At 32.4% G+C, this 17,784-nt stretch overlaps 2 protein-coding genes across 14 annotated transcripts in view; one reads left to right on the top strand and one right to left on the bottom strand.

Moving 5' to 3' along the window:
- The window catches only part of LOC131944955 (GPN-loop GTPase 3), a 54,454-nt gene extending 45,248 nt beyond the window's left edge, over nucleotides 1–9,206 (top strand). For all 10 annotated transcript variants that reach the window (XM_059305885.1, XM_059305915.1, XM_059305892.1 and 7 more), the window contains 6 exons: nucleotides 234–321; nucleotides 1,346–1,425; nucleotides 5,944–6,184; nucleotides 6,489–6,588; nucleotides 8,601–8,729; nucleotides 9,133–9,206. In XM_059305885.1, coding sequence (XP_059161868.1) covers nucleotides 234–321; nucleotides 1,346–1,425; nucleotides 5,944–6,184; nucleotides 6,489–6,588; nucleotides 8,601–8,729; nucleotides 9,133–9,186 — 692 coding nt within the window. In that variant the 3' untranslated portion in view covers nucleotides 9,187–9,206. The remainder of the gene's footprint in view (nucleotides 1–233; nucleotides 322–1,345; nucleotides 1,426–5,943; nucleotides 6,185–6,488; nucleotides 6,589–8,600; nucleotides 8,730–9,132) is intronic.
- Nucleotides 9,183–17,784, bottom strand: part of LOC131945014 (uncharacterized) — a 17,455-nt gene continuing 8,853 nt past the window's right edge. For 3 of the 4 annotated variants that reach the window (XM_059305981.1, XM_059305971.1, XM_059305962.1), the window contains 6 exons: nucleotides 16,318–16,596; nucleotides 15,949–16,071; nucleotides 15,078–15,236; nucleotides 14,759–14,862; nucleotides 12,158–12,263; nucleotides 9,183–9,313 (listed from right to left, as the gene is read on the bottom strand). In XM_059305981.1, coding sequence (XP_059161964.1) covers nucleotides 9,278–9,313; nucleotides 12,158–12,263; nucleotides 14,759–14,862; nucleotides 15,078–15,236; nucleotides 15,949–16,071; nucleotides 16,318–16,566 — 777 coding nt within the window. In that variant the 5' untranslated portion in view covers nucleotides 16,567–16,596 and the 3' untranslated portion in view covers nucleotides 9,183–9,277. Of the gene's footprint in view, nucleotides 9,314–12,157; nucleotides 12,264–14,758; nucleotides 14,863–15,077; nucleotides 15,237–15,948; nucleotides 16,072–16,217; nucleotides 16,297–16,317; nucleotides 16,597–17,784 lie in introns of those variants that run through there. The other variant, XM_059305991.1, reaches the window with a different exon arrangement.

Genomic DNA, 17,784 nt, shown 5'->3' with positions numbered 1-17,784 from the left:
TTATGAGTAATAAATGGTAATGACAATGCAAATTAAAACTTAGCTTTAGATTGTTTTATCTTTTACCTGTAATGAGCTCAATGACTTCACCATTCAATCCTATTCACACCAGCAGTGCATAATCTTTCCTTAATGTTGTAGGAGTGATTAAGAAAAGTTCATTTAAGCCATCTCTAAATCTTATGGAAACTAAATGTTTCTTTAATTTAAAAATACATTTTCTTTTTTAAAAGATATCAGAGAACTGATTCATATTGATGATGTAATGGAAGATAAAAGTCTAAGCTTTGGACCCAATGGTGGATTAATCTTTTGCATGGAGTAAGTTTAATCTATATATGTAAAAGTATATCTTTCTGTCTATTTGTCTGTCTTATTTATGAGCATTACCACACCATTCATCTGATTGCCATGACACTATGGGAGGCTACTGTACCCTTCATGTAAGGTTTCTGTCAGGGATACTACTTAAATACACTGTGAACTTGCATTAGGGGTGTTGTCTTGTGTGTCCGTATTTGTGGGCTTCCTCTGAGCACTATGGCATCTACATTGGTTCAAAAGAGTGCCAAACTCTAGAGATACTGTGTGCTACTACAATCGATGACTTACTTGAATAAGGGACTTCTTCCATGAAGCAGTGTTTTTTTTTAAATTTAAAATCGTATAAGTATAAGTATGTAAATACATTTTAATCAATTTATTTTACGATTAAAAAAACATGTGAATTAATTATTCATTTCAACAATATATTTATTGTATTAGAGACACAATTGTAATCCCAAAGTAATTTTGACTTAACAATAATAAATTAGGCAAGAAAATGAAAAAATGAAAGTAATTATAAATACCAAAAAAATAAAATAATAATTGTATAAGTGTTAATTCCCTTTAAATTATCTCCTTTGCCTAAAAAAAGTATATGATTAATTTTATTCACTCTACTATTATTAATAATAATCACTTTTATTCTACCAGTCTTAGACTATTATTTTACAGTGAGCTATTCAAAAAATTTTTATCAATTTGCATGTACACAATATTTTCTTAAGGTTCTTCAGTCAAATATGTGAACACATAGAAACCTATATGATATTCTTGGAACAATTATAGCAGCACATAACAATTAACATACCCCAATCCATAGTTAGTAATAAGTTGGTACATGGAAATCATGACCGTTTCAGTTTAATTCTAACGAGCAGTGAGGCACTATCTTTTATTGTTCCTTATAACAGGATGGATTGATAATAATGGTTTTAATTATGATACCCAATAATACAGTCTGTTACAGTGGTGTATTGTATATAATATCCAATTATTAATATTTAATACATACTAACAGGTACTTAGCAAATAATTTTGAGTGGCTTCAAGAGCAACTATATGAAGAGGAAGATGACTACATTTTGTTTGATTGTCCAGGTTTGTTTCTTTTAGATTTATTTTTCCATTCCATTTAAATTTTGTTTATTACAGCCTTTCAAATATAATATAGTATTTTTTTAAACATAATTATGCTAGCTAAAATAGTATTTAAAAAAACCTCAGAAAGTAAATAAAATATTTTCTATGAATATTATGCTGTTAAAAAAATATATATGATGAAATGTTTACTTTAGTAGCAACAACTAAATTGTAACATTATCTACCCAAATTGTTACTGTAATGTAAGCTTTTTTTCTCCATTTTGACCAACTAAAAATGTACTCCACTTAAAAATAAAAACTATAATTGCTCTTTTTTTTTACCCACAAACACATATTTACACAAACACTCTTATATAAACATACATTAAATGACCTATTTTTCTTATTAAATGTTATTAAATGCTCTTAAAATTTAGAAACCTTAAAATATGATAAAATAACATGATTAGTAAAATCAAAATGACAAGAACATTTTTTTTTATCAATACATGCAATATTTTTTATCAACATTAAATTTGGTTTAAAACCTAATTGAATTGTGTTTCTGTCTACCTTGGGTATTATGATTTTTCTTACTCTCTATGAGTATATATCATGACATTGTACATATGAATAACATTATTTTCCAAGCTGTCAAAGATAATAGCTAGAGTTATTTATTTTTAAATTTAAAAGTAAGATACGTAACCAGGTTTTGGGGTGATTAGCCCAGTAACATCATTTATTAATATTTATTCCTCAGTTGCTTTCAAAAGGTTGTTATAATACTGCTTCCCTTCTCTAACCAACTCTTCTAAAATAACATTTATGGTTTTATAATGTTCATGCAGTATAATTAAGGGTTGAATCCTGACCAACATTATTGTTTAGAAAAATGTATCTGTCGAGGAGTAACACTCTTTAATGAAAATTAACAAAATAAGAAATTAAGTAACAACAGAAAGACAGAATAGAATATTATAAATACATTTTTGATAGTGCACATGCCCATTATAAAAGAGAACTAAACTAACCACTCATAGTTGTTGTGATGTCTGTCATGGTTTTACTTTTAGAAACTGATTATTGTATAAGCATCTTTGTAACATTTTAAGCTGTTGATTATCACCCACATACATCTGGTGTTTATTTGAACCAAATGTTCTATGGAACATCAAACATATTTGGTAATCACTTTTAAGTTCATTGGTTTGAGACTGAAAATTTTAGAGATGTCAATGCAACCCTAACTCTTACTATAGCCCTATAACCCCTTGACCATTTCAGTCTGCCAGCTATTTACGGAAGTGAAATTAAATGATTGAAAACTAATTTAGAAAATATAAAAAGTCAATTGTTGTTGATATTTGTCCTTAGTAATCTGCTATAGAATACTGGCTTTTAACTTAAAGGCAGTAGTACAGGGTTGGAGGCTGTAAGTCTTCCCCCCAGTGTATAAGATACAATAGAGAAAAAAGGCCTAGTCAATCTGTACTTCTCTTAAAAAACAAAATGAAATTATATTTGGCTTTTAAGGATCACCCAAATATACATATATACAAATATTTACATACTAAATATATACAATTATACAGATTACACATACAGTGGTACTTAGAGATGTGAGTTCAATTTTTTCCATAATTTTGGTATGTCACATTGTTCGTATCTCAAAGCAATTTTCTCCATTGAAATTATATGAAATGCCTTTAATCCTGAGACAAGGGCTGATGTAATAATTTAAGAAGATATACATCCATGTGGCACCAATCGTGCAATTTTAGGTGCGTGACCTTGTTTTCTAAAACTGAGTTATTTAAATGTAAAGAAAGTTGTCCATGCTACCACCCAGAAGCCCCATTGTGTGCTTTATGAAAGTTTTGTGGCACCCTCGGTAATTGTGAGGTAGACTCCCTTTGGCGATCGCCCATGTGTCATGGGGGTAGCGTGACGCTCTATGGAGACACCGGTTACACTACCGCAGGGGTGTTGGGTACATTGAATGGCATGTGCTACTGTGTCCCTATCTTATTGTGCTGTTTAAAATTTATACTTAAAGATATTGCTAATCATTATTATTAATCATTATTTTTGGAATGGTTGGCCCATCCCAGTTTTTGCTATAGAATTGTTATGGACAAAGGGAAACAGCCAAGTTAATATTTTTTTGCAAAATAATCTATGCCTGGTTAATTGTTCTGAATATTCAATAATATTCCTTATTTTTATTCTGGAGGACCATTTTCAACAACCCCCCCCCCCCTCCCCAAAAGACAAAGGGATGAAAAGTATAGTAATGCATAAAGAACATACCTCTCCCCCTTTACCATACTTTCACTTTAACATTTATAGATTTTTAAAAAGAAAATATAAATAACAAATATTGTATAAAAGCATAATACAGAAGAATGTAAAAAAAATAAATTAATTCAATAAAATGTATGTTGTTTGGAAATCAGATGACTTACTGCAGATGCTGGGGGAGGTGTAAGGGTGTTAGAGATAGACAGCACATTTTTACTTTTTTTCACTTACTTTCAACACTCTTTCAGTCACTTTAATTCGCTCACTTGGTACACTCTTAATGTTACTCTTTATCCCATTACTTATTGGAGCTTAATTTAAGTTCACTGAAAAAGTAGTTGATCTTGAATGGTGGTTGATAGTTGATTATTACTTTTATTATTTTCGTGACTGCTTTTTACTTTCTCGTATATACAAAGTATAGAGGAAGTCTTGTAATCGTGCAATTATATAAAAAAAAATCAAGATTTTTGCAAATCTTGATGTTTTTCACCTCCCTGAGTTGGAAAAACATAGTTTTTCAATCTTGTCTGTGTGTGTATGTCTGTAAACACGATAACTTGAGTACCGTTACAGCTAGGTTGATGAAATTTCATATATGAGTATTATATCAAAATCGTAGATCCGTATTAACTTTTGAGCGATTTCCGATAACCGGAAGTAATTAAGTAAAAGCTTATAAGCTTCAAAAAGCTTATAACTTGAGTACTATTTCAGATAGATCAATTAAATTTCACATGTAAGTAAAAGATCTAATTCTCTACCTTCGTTCAAATTTTGACCGGAAGTTGTAATTTTCGTTATTTCCGGTTTCTCAAAAAACGCATGAGAATTTATTAAGTACTATTAATATTCCGCACTATTATACACATTTTGCTTCACTTGGTGCGCAATTCTTTTTTCCACGAGATTATATTCTATTATAAAAAGTTTAAGTAAGTAAAAATCATGTCTATTTCCCGAGTTGCCATCCCCCCTAGTGTTATATAAGAATATTCCAGAAAGTATAGGGGAAATCACTCCCGGTTTATTCTCTTTACATGCCTTTTTTGCTACACTTTACTCACTTTTATGTACAGGCTGTTTAAAGCAAAACCTGTTGTGTTTTGTTTCTTCCTCCTTTTCAGTTTGACAAGTAGCATTATAATATAGCTGCAACATTTTTGGGGTGTTTCTTATCCATAAACAGTGAAACCAGCTGATCCAGTTTCTTGTTTCTGAAATTTTGGCTCCAAACTCAAAGCTAAACATTGCTTACTTAACTGTTTATATCTGGAAAATCTAGTATGTCAGGGCACATCAATATACCCCTGTATACACACACATTTATATATATATATATATATATATACATATATATATATATATATATATATATATATATATATATATATATATATATATATATATATATATATATATATATATATATATATATATATATATATATATATATATATACATATTATATATATATATATATATATATACATATATATATATATATATATATATATACATATATATATATATATATATACATATATATACATATATATATATATATATATATATATATATATATATATATATATATATATATATATATATATATATATACATATATATATATATATATGCATACATACATATAAATACATATACACATACACACTTACACACATACATAGGCCTACACACATCCACATATAAACATACACACATCCACACACACATCCACATATAAACATACACACATACACACACACACACATATATATATATATATATATATATATATATATATATATATATATATATATATATATATAGATATAGATACATATAGATATAGATACATACACACACACACATACATATTCTCACATGCTCACAAATATACATATATATATATACTTGTAAATTAAGGCTTAAGAACATCTAATTAAATACCTAGAACTTATCATTGTCTGTAACAAATGCTAATAAACAAGAACCTCTGTCACATGAAAAAATAATTTTAAAATGTGAAACACTATATTAGAATTCACTGAGTTACATTGTTCTCATTACCATGTAATCTAGACTATTTTACCAGTGTTAAAAAAAACAAGCACATGTGCAAGTAGTTGTTTTTCTTTACCAGTTCTGTATACCTATTATTAGTTTATTTCTTTTGTACAAAAATATAAAAGTTTTTTTTAACTGAAGTGTTTTTTGTTATCATTAGGTCAGATTGAGCTTTATACACATATTCCAGTGATGAAGATGTTGGTAGAGAAGCTGTTGTCATGGGATTTCCATGTTTGTGTCGTATTTTTATTAGATGCTCAATTTCTGGTTGATGCTGCCAAATTTGTTTCTGGTTCGCTGTGTGCACTGTCAACTATGATTAATTTAGAAGTTCCTCATGTTAATGTTCTTACAAAAATGGATTTATTGAGCAAAAAGTCAAAAAAAAACCTTAATAGGTTAGTAAATTTTCCTTTTCATTTTTTTGTTTGTTTTACATTATCTTACATAAAAGATACTTTAAAATATTTATTTCAATTTCAAATGTTATTGAGAATAGAATAAACTAGCATCATCCATTAAGTTGCCATGCTTTATTTGCAGATTTTTAACCCCTCTATCTTTTCTATAAACAATGTGTTATGTATTCAAGATTCTTGTTTTAATTTATCATTAGTAATATTATTGTTTGTTAATGTCTTTGGTATCACCAGTTTTTTTTAACTGTATTAATGGCATTTAGCACTGTAAATTATCTTCCAGATATTTGGAGCCAGAGCTTAACAGCTTACTCATGGAAGAATTTCAGGAAGAGGAATTTGGTATCAAGTTCAAATCCATTAACAAAGCAATTGCCCAGCTGGTAGGCTACCTTGTGGTATTTTCTCTATTAAATTAAAAAATAAGCATACATAGACTTCAAAAACACGGTAACTGAAAATGGCAGTTGCAGTGGTTTGGTTCAGTTAACTCGTCGAACCTCCTGGGATATAGGCAGCTGAAAGGGGCTTTCCAGGCAACTATGTTCTGGCATTTGGTCACTATGATGTGTAAGAGATTGCGTGTGGCCAATGATTTTATTAGAGGAGGCAATTTTTAATTTTTTAATTTCGTTATGTTCAGTGCATTTAACCCCTTACCAGGCCACATATTTGGTACCCTTTCCCCAGCAACTGGGTGAATTACACCAGTACACTTTTTATAATGGGGAATACGATTTCTTCAGATTGCTAGCAACTGAGCAGATTACACCCATAGACTATCTCATGGTTACGGTATTCAGGGCATAATGGCCATGGGAAAAGCCATCCATGTTTTTGTCTATGGGAGAGCTATAATGTGAAACTGCAGGTTAGTGATATGTAGAAGCAAAAGTAAACCTATGGGAGGACACATGTATTGCTTTGTACTTCCTTTCTGGAGCTTTGACATGCAGTGTATTACAGACAGTACTGTAGTTTAGTTACAACAGGTCAATGAATTGCAAGAGTCAGACAGCTTGTGGAATGCCTAATATAATATTTGCCATTTTAAGTGTAGAAAGTGATAATAGACAAACAAGTGTTGAGTTGACTCAGATGTAGAAGATTACGAATGACATTCATCATTACCTGAAGACACTGTTGGTTTGATTCCAGGTAGCTCTGATTACAAGGTCAACGCAGTATACTCTGAACTGCATTTAGCCATTGATAATGTGCCCACAATTGGCAGTCATAATCACTAATGAACTGAAGCTGACAGTAAAGATGTGTAAAGTGGAGCATAAGTCCGAGTTCTAACAGTAAACAGTCAAAATGGAGCTGATAGTGAAGATATGCAAAATAAAGAGTGAAGAAGTGCAAAGTAATTTGGGAAAGACAAAGTAAAAAACCATTGCCTGAGTGCAAATTCCTAGCAAAAATATACCTGAACTGCCTTACTCACTGATCATGGGTTTGCTCCCTTTCAATATTTCTTCTTTACATGATTAAAAAAACTATACAAATTGCAATAATAGGGAAAGTTAGAAAGCGAGGAACCCTGGCACTCTGCAGAAAAGCATTTAAATTGAACATCTATTCAGCCCTGTTCATGGCAATTTTTTGAAGGCAGCATTTTCTATGAAGAGATTCAGCAACTTTCTGGGTCATATTCACTTTGACAACGACACTAAGTCAGTCAATAAGGATTATGGTATATTTGCACCCACAAGGAATAATTATTTAATGTATATCTGTTACTCAGAAAATTTTTGCAAGGTATTATGTTTCTGGAGAGAGCACAACTGTAATTGAGCAACCAGTTGATTTTAGAGGTGGGAGTAGATTTATACAATAAATATCAACATACCCGGATAAGTTTAGAAAAAAATATTTTGGGCATGTGACTCATATAAATTAACCACACTGCAGCCCATATTTTGGGAAAGAAAACAAAAGTTACCTGCCAGCAAAAAGAAATGTAGTTATCTTAATTTTATGTAACAACTATGCTCTCTGAGCTGTAAATTTATAGTTAAACTTCAATTGGAATCACAGACACAAAAAAAAAAGTAAAATTAAATGTTTAGACGCCTGTTTATAGGTTATATAAATATTTTTTCCATTAAAAATTTTGTGCAGGTGTATACACTTAATTACCAGGGACCATATTACAAAATTTCTAACCCAGATAAAAATATTTTTTGCATGATAAAATTTGCATCTTTCAATGTGTTCATTATAACCATGTTATAGATGAGATTGAGTCTCAGAATGTTTAAAAGGAAACACAAAAATTAGCAAAAATATGGGTCTCTGGGTGGATTACAATCAGTTGCCAGGGATAGGTTAAAAAAAAAAAAATTACTGCAAAATGTTTTTTTAACTTGTTTCATCAAATTTTACTTACCAGTTGGATGATTTTAGTCTTGTGCATTTTATACCTCTTGACTACACAAAAGAAGAAAGCATAAATGATCTTCTCATTCATATTGACTCTACTATACAATATGGAGAAGATTTAGAACCTAAAGAGATAAGGGTATGTATTTGAATATTTCATATTCAAAAATAAAAAAATATATAAAAACTCAAATGTTAGTTTTAAAATGATTTATTTCCATAACATTCCAGTAATGGATCATTTGCAAAACATTTTTCACATCCAATGGTTTTTACGATTTATTTAAATAGTATATATTTTATATATATTTACAGTTTAAAACCAACTTGTAAAAAGGTTGTAATTTCATTGTTTATAAAAACTTATAAAAAATTGCAAACTTAAGGTTATGTGGTTAGTTCAAGCATCTAATGTACACATTTTAGTGCCTGACTACCATCATTTTCTATTGAAGTATTTTGGTTGAAATTTTGATGGCAAAACATGAAGAGAAATGGTAATGAAAAAATATGAACATTATTTTACATTTTATTTTTAATAGGATGAAATTCATGAAGCTGATTTTAAAGATCAAGAAGAAAATTATAATAACTGAGAATAAACAAATGAAAACCACTTTTGTTATTTTTTCAAAATCAATACATAGTTGTATGTTCTAAACTTCTTTTACCATTTTATGCCTCCCTTCATATTTCTAGTTGCTTTTCCTCACAGCTTGGACACTGTACAAATCAATTGAGTTATTAATGCAATTACACAAAATATAGTCTGATAGAGTGATAGTATACTTCATCCATTCTAACATTCAACTTGTAATTTACTAAACCTTAATAGCCATATCCTCTCATCATAACAACATATTTCTATCCCCACCCAACCCAAAAGATTAACATTTTAATTTATATGGACAATACACAACCAAAAGAAAAAAGCAAACAAAATCTCAAAATACAAACCCAAACATAGATACAAACACAAATAGAAACGCAAACCTAATTTGCAAACAATAACTCATAATAATGCAAAAGTAAACGCGAACATAAACACAAACTTAAATGCAAACATAAACGCATAGTGCTCACAGTCTAGCCTGGGGCAACCAAATTGCACCCTGCCGGGCGCCGGCGAAAGCACCTGATTCACTTTAGTAAACGCTTATAAAATCCCAACTTATCCAGTCTTTTGCACTCATTTAAACAAACGTAGGCGTCAAAGCGCTCATGAGAAGGCCCGGGGCGCCAAATAGCATCTTGCCAGGGCGCCGTAGGGTGATCGGATTCGAGTTAGTTAAGTACTAAAGTAACCTTTCTTATCCATAGTCTATCGCACTGTTTCAAACGAACGTAATGTTTGTTTTTTAAAGGGAAGTAAAAAAATTGTGTGTGACCTATCAAGGGAAGTAATAGGCAATAAAGGAATAAAGTGAAGTAATTTATACACTTTTTAATTTTTTGTAAAGGACAATACATTTTCTTTGACTTTGTTTATTCCACATGACGTTAATTAAAATAATAGGCTTGGAAAATAAAACTCTTACAAAACCATCCATATTAATTTTTTAAAATTCTTCATTTAGATAATAAACGTTTTAAGAACATTACACTCTGACGATTAATTGAAGTTTTTACTATATGCCTCTTTTGGAAGGGTCCACTATCACATACGTACATAGAGAGACACATAATCTGTTAGGGCAGGGGTCGGCAACCTGCGGCTCACAAGCCACACATGCGGCTCTTTTGCCATCTAGATGCAGCTCTCAAACTCCTTGCACAAATATTAATAGTTATATTTTTTCATTTTCAAAGCTCATATCAAATATCATACTTAAAAGAAAAACAACTTTAACAGAATTAAAACACTTATCAGAGATCAGTTATAATTTGAGCAGTAGAAAATATACTGACAGCAGCTTGGGCACCAGGCCCAGCCCCACAGCCGTTATGTAGCCAGCCCCGAGGCAACAATTCAATGCTTGCCGCTGCCCAAGTGCCGACTTTTTCAAATGTCTTTAAATGTGGCATGTTATTTTATGCAGAATGCATTTCCCTATATATCAGTAATCATTAATTTGACGTGAGTGCAGAGGCGTAGCGAGGTGGGGGCGCGGGGTGCAGACCGCACCGGGTGACACCATTTAGGGGGGTGACACCAAGGCAAAAAATAACAAAATATATAGAGAAAAACTTGAGGGGGGTGCAAATCGAAAGTTTGAGGGGAGGGGGGTTGCAAATCAAAAGTTTGAGGGGGGGGGGGGTGGGGGGGGTGACACCCGACCTCGCTACGCCACTGCGTGAGTGAACTAGTTTTTTTTAGTTATTAGCTTCCTACTGTTGAGCCGGGTACTGGATGGTGGGGTACGAGTTTACCCTGCGTTCAGTGGGGTGGAAGAGAAGTCTGGTGAGAACCAAAGTCAGAAGCGACGGATACACTGTTATCAAACCAATATTCAAGCCGATTAGTCAAAGTTAGCCGTGTTGAGGCCTGCCTGGCTAATGGCAGACACCTCCTGAGCCGGTGATATCCGTAAAGAAAGAAAAAAAAGTTAGCCTCTTCTATAATGGATTGGGATAGTGACGGATAGTCCTATCATTAAATTATTTGATTACTAAGTTTATTATTCTGGTGAAACATGTGTATGGTTTTATATGAATAAATATTATTTCATTATTAAAGCTATTTATTTTAAATAATAAAATATTGAAATAAAAAGGTGGTGGCTCTTTAAAAACTAGGAAATTTTGAAAATTGTAACTTTTGGCTCTTCATTCTCAAAAGGTTGCCGACCCCTGTGTTAGGGCTTTATAAATTATACTTAAACATGTTTACACAGAATTTCGCAGTTTAGGCGCCTCAGTAGGGTGCGATTTGGTGCCTCGGGCTATTCCGTGAGCACTATGGCACCTATGTTCTTTTTAACAGTGCATTTTAAACAGTTTTAAAGATAAGATGGAGTATTAGAGTTGTTTACTAAATTGAATCACGCACATCCACCAGCACCCTGAAAGGGTGCGATTTGTCGCCCTCCACTATCCTGGGAGTGATATGGCTGCTATGTTAGTTTTAAGGAGCACCCTATAATATTGACAAAGTAGCACGGGACTTTCGATTATTTAAACTGAGCCAGGGGCAGCATGCCACGCCCCTCTACATCTCTGATGCTTAGGCAATCACTAAAGTGTGTTCTACCTAACTATTTTGCTGAGCAATTAACCTACAATAATGGCTTTTATACAGCACACCATGGGGCATGCTGGGCAGTAGTGTAGGTAAACCAGTGCCCTGGTTAATATGATCCAAGCGCAGGCAGTTTTAGAAAACAAGGTCAGGCGTCTAAGAATATAGGATTGGTAACACATTGATGAAACCCTCCTAATATATTTCATCAGACTTTTTAGTGAACCTATAAAAAATTCTAAATGATTTGAATACAGTATAAGTTTATGGCTCAAATTCTAAAAATCAGTATACTACTAAATGTAGCAATTAAAATGTGTAGCTGTTGTTGAGAAGGATGAAGCAAATAGAACAATATAATCATTTATTCCCTCATTCTGAAATCTCACCTTTTTATTGTTAGTTATGATTTTCATTTTCATTCGTAAAGTATCATTTTCTTCCTGAGCGTGTAAAAGTTCTTTTCGCATTTCATCCAACTGCTGCTGCCGTTCCCTGAAAGTTATTTTAAAATTATTAGGATTACTATTTTTACTCCATTCTCTATTTATAAGATGAGAATTATATATATATATATATATATATTAGCCGTTATCGGCTAGGCTTTGCTACAGCCATTTACAGCCATGTCCAAATGTAAATGTTGAAACTGATATGTATTTTAACTTACAAAATGTTTTAAGAAAATTAAAGAACATTAAATAATGCTACGCTCAAAACGGCAACAGCATGTGATTCTAAAAACTAACCTACACATCACCTGCTATTCCTCAATACCATGGTTCATTACACAAACATAAAAAGCACCAGAGTCAAACCATTTAACTGCTTGTTACTTACTTTTCTTCGCCAGTGAGCAACAAAGGCATTTGATACAATTAAAATATACAAAATAAAATATCGGAATAGTATCTTAAGAGAGTTTACTGCGTAATAGCAGATAACTTCAAAGCGCAGATAATTTCAAAGCGTAACATTAAAATAAAGGAAAAAAACAATTTAAAAAATAAGAAAGTGTAACAGAACACTGTACAAGCACTCTATAACTACTTTAAAAATAAAAACCCCTTGTTTAGTGGTATGTATTAAATGTTAAATAAAGTGTACCTAATAGCCAATTATATTAAAACCCTAGTTAAAATAAGCATTTAACTAAACTTCAACTTTATTTTATACTAAATGTGACATACTTTACCTGTGTGTAAGACGTTACCCACCCATACCCCCGCTGGTCATTAGCCCCTAGATCAATTACGTCCTCAAAGTTACCACCCTGTGTAATTACCCCACTACACAATACATATACCAATACCTATGGGCCTATCTCTTTCTTTCCCCATAGCCATCTCCCAAACCCTAACTCTGTTCCTATGCAAAAGTATATGCTTCATACAATTCCTATTCTTTATATCATATCTTTACCTTTAAAGTTACCGTTACCCTAACCAGTGGGTTACTGTAACCCTAACCTATGAGTAACTGTCTATGGGGTAGGTAATGTCTTACTGCAGTTTTTGAGTCTGAGTAATGTCATGGGAGGTGGGGTAATTGACAGGGGTATAACATTGGTAAAATGACCGGTGGTTGTTAACAGGAGGGTAGTTATGTAAAGATCCATTTTTATGCACCTCTTAACCCATTCTGTAATGTTACGTAACATCTAACCAAATATCAAGTTGGTGTCACATCTGGAAGTGGTTGATCTCATTCAAGCTCTTTAAAAAATTTATAGTTTATATAAGGCAGCTGTCAGTCTAGGTCAGTTTTCGATCACTTTGAACATGATTATTGTGATGGCTCTAATTTTTACATTAGAATGAGAACAGCAAACTTTGTTAACCCTTTGAGCCCTGGCCTCCCTGGCCTAGTTTCTCCCATTTCCTGAGCTCCCAGGGCCAAACCAATTTTCACTTATCTGCTTCTAACTTTGCCTATAACTTTTGAACCGTTTGAGATAATCAAGCCAAATTTGGTATCCAGACTCAGGATCAAACCCCAAAGCAGAAAGATTCTGAAATTCTTTATTTGTTTGCAATGTATGAACAGAACAATGTATATAAATCGAACACATAATTATTGTTTTGATAGAACATAGAAGAAACAAATTTACATTTAGTAATTGTTTTGTTAATATTGATACCTGGCCATACTAGTTCATCGCCAGAAGTCCACTTTTGTGTGATAACTTTCAAAACAGTTATCACTGCCGGACCCGATGCAAAGAAAAACTTCGCATGTTTTGCACCAGCAAACAGTTTTTTTTCGTTCCGACAAGTCTTTGTCTTTGGCACCACGTGCATCATAACGTACTTGAACAGTTTCATTGTCACTGTCAATTTCAATGTCACTGAGTTCAGTCTCAAATTCAACGTCACTATCATCACAATATAGACTAGGAATATTATCTTCTTCAACAGAATCAATAAGTAGTTGTATTGCCTGAGATGCTGTCATTCTACTTCTTTTGTTGATATTTCGGACTTTTGCTTCATCTTTTGCACCAACTTTATGTGCTGAAGTCGATGGCTGTGGCTCAGCTTTTCGTTTCGGCCGCATTGCTACGAAATGTAAACACTTTCACTTTTCCTAAAATCTATTTTTAGAATCATAATCACGCACTAAAAAGACATTTGCGCAGTTTTAGTCAGTCTTCCGCTAATTATATTTAATTAGACGGTATATCGGCCGCTAGGAATATGACGCTAGATCATCGGGCCGGAAAACCGGCTTTTCGGACATATATGCCTAATGTTGAAGCCAGTTTACCGGCCTGGCGGGCTCAAAGGGTTAAGGGCAATTTGTCTGATACTTTGCTGCAAATACCCGAAACAAACGTTTAGTATAACCAGCATATTTTTTTCAACATAAGTCCATAGCATTATATTCTACAAATATGGCTGAAGAACCTAATCCCAGATCCTTGGACAAAGTGTGACCAACAAACAGAGAGAGAAAAGCGCACATAACCTTTTGTATTTTAGGATACATACCAAGAATTGCCTTTAAGAGCATCTGCCATCTGACATCTAAGTCTAGAGAGCTTTTGTTCTCTGTCAGCAATAACAGCATCTTTCTCCAACAAACACAATTCAAACTGTTAAAAAATTGCAGACATGTAACTTAATTAGAAATATTTATTACATAAACCTACTTATATTCATAAAAATTTCATTTCCCTAAATGTCAACATTAAATTTTATCAACATTTAACAACTTTTACTACGAACTAAAAAAAAAATATTTTTTTTCAAACACAATCTAATAAAACATACATAATCATACTTACTTGAAAATAAATTTACTATTTACCTGATTCCTTTGTATATTGACCTGGTCATTATGCTCATCTATGATGGTTGTTAACTTTACTTTAGTCTGGTCTAATGTTGATATGGTTTCTTGAAGGGAAGTTAATGTTAAATTATGTTGTGCTTTTTCTGCAATCAGATGACTATTTAAATCTTTCTCCTAAAAAGAAAAATCCATTTTTGCAGTGTTTTTATACATATATGATTATAAAATATTGACATATATAATATAATGACAGTTACAAGATAAATATGAATAGAATTAGGACTAATGTCACTAGTGTAGATTTGTTTACTTTGAATGGCTCAATAATTTGTAAATACCTTATACTGCTATCTATATATAATTCTCTACTTGGGGACCATGTGGACACCAGCACCACCACTAAATGTGCCTAGCCGCCCCCTCCATTGCTTGCTATGCATATCGCTATCACCCCTACCCCCACCGGTCTGATGAACTGTGGTTCACTCCAAATGTTTACAATCATAAAGCTGGGTCAAATTAGAGCCAGCTATTAGTAGCTGGTAATTTAGTTTTTAAACTATATGAAACTAACGGGAGGTAACTAAGAGGAGGCTGCTTTCACAGGGGGGGGGGGAGGGGAGGGGTTAATCGTCCCTCATGAGCTACTAATTTCAGTCGCAGCATTGGTAGTGTTGAATTCACAAATTATGAATTACTGAAAGTAGAAAATAAAACAACTAAATAGCAGTGTATGCAACACCACTGGTCTGCAAGTAATCTCTAATCTTACTGTTGACATCATAATTATTTTTTAAGTTGTCAGTCTTGTGAGTAATTATATAATTTTTTATTTTTTTTAATTCTTGTATTAATTATGATAAATCATGAAAAAATAAGAAAAAACCTGTTGCAACATTCTTTCTTTTAATTTTTTATTTTCCTCTTCTTTCAAAATCAAGAGCTTCTGCTTTTCACCTAGTTGCTTATTAAGCTGGGTTACTTGGTTGATTAACTCAGTTTCTTTCTCCTAAACACAAAAATATTTTAATTATTAAAATTATTAAACCAAGACAAAAACAACATGTAGGCCTACTAGAAATATGTTATAAATAAATAATAAATACACACATAGATCTATATACACATACTAATTTAGTATTTACATATCTTTACATATAAATAAATGAAAGTATGTCTGTCTGTGATAACCATTCTAAAGTTCAATGCATCTTTTTGCAGTAGCCATATTAAGTAACAAAATATTATGACTCACCAGTCTTCTTTTTATCTCTTGTTCACAGCTTTCATGTAGATTATCCTTTTGACTTACTTCTATTGGCCTACTACCATGTTCATTACATGTTTCCTTACTATTCAATCTATGTGTTGAAAAAAATAATGCATTTCCTTGAATGCTGTCCTTAAATTTATCAGTGTACAGCTTAGAGCCTGGTTGCCAAATATTTGATTGTTGTTTGTTAATGTTATGTAATTCATTTTTTCTCATTTTATGGTTGGGCATCCTTGAGTATTGGGTTAAAGATATTTTAAACTGAAAATAGAAACAAACTAGATTAATGGCCCGTTGAGGGAAAAGTACAACGGGAGCAAGGTTGATAGTGGTGTCTTTTCTCTAAACCAACAAGGGGGGGGGGGTGTGAAGACAGGGGTCAGTGTTTTTTTTTCTCTGTAAACCAAAACCAAAAACACTGTCCCAATTTCAAATTTAACCGGAAAAGAAAAATGTCATTGAAAACAGATTTTTAGTTAGAATCGGCATTTTAACCAGATTTAAGCTTGATCTACACGTTGTTACTGCACATTGATACTAAATATAGTCGTAGTCATACCCCTAAACCTTGCACCTAAGCTCAAATTTGGCAAAAGTCGCATTTTGAGTTTCTTTCCCTCAACTTCGAAGCAATATTCTTTTACCTACTTTTGGCAGATAAACCTCACTCACACAGACAGTGTTTCATTCAAACTTTTTTCCGGGGATGGGATGGAGCACTATTTTCTATATAAATTATATTTCGTTTAGGGGGGGGGGGGGGGGCTTAGACGTTTTACAGTGTAGGGGGGGGGGCTTCGACCCTACCCGGAAAGATACATGAAAGAAACTGCACGCAAACAACTTTTAAGATTATTCAAATGAAGTTGGCGTTTTTTTATTATCGAGTATCGATGACGTCATTATTATAGTTATCTCTATAGTTATCTCTATAGAGTGACAGAACAGTGAAACTATTATTATAGATGCTGCATATAGACATATTACTATATATATATATATATTATGTATATATTACGTATATATATGCAGATATATATATATATATAATATATATATAATATATATATATATATATGGGATGGAATGGCCTAGCGGTCGAGAGCTGGACTGCTAACCCATAAGTCTCGAGTTCGAATCCGGGTTCAAGTCTGTACACTGTCCCTGAGTCCACCCAGCTCTGATGAGTACCTAACTCACGTTAGGGTAAGTAAAGGCGGCTGGGCATAGTGCTGATAACACTATCCCTTTATATGCCAAGGTCACAGAAACAAGTGAACTCTACTTCACTTGCCCCATAAACCGTCTGGTTTGAAAGGAAACTTAACTTACTACTTACTATATATATATATATATATATATATATATATATATATATACATATTACTATTACGAATATATATTATTGTATATATATGTATGTATGTGTTTGTGTGTATGTATGTATGT

This window comes from Physella acuta, unplaced genomic scaffold (genome assembly GCF_028476545.2).
Source record: "Physella acuta isolate Inbredline_101_S28 unplaced genomic scaffold, ASM2847654v3 ptg000049l, whole genome shotgun sequence".
NCBI classification, from domain to species: domain Eukaryota; kingdom Metazoa; phylum Mollusca; class Gastropoda; family Physidae; genus Physella; species Physella acuta.
The sequence above is the reverse complement of the archived record's forward strand: the minus strand, read 5'-3'. Positions and strand labels throughout refer to the sequence as shown.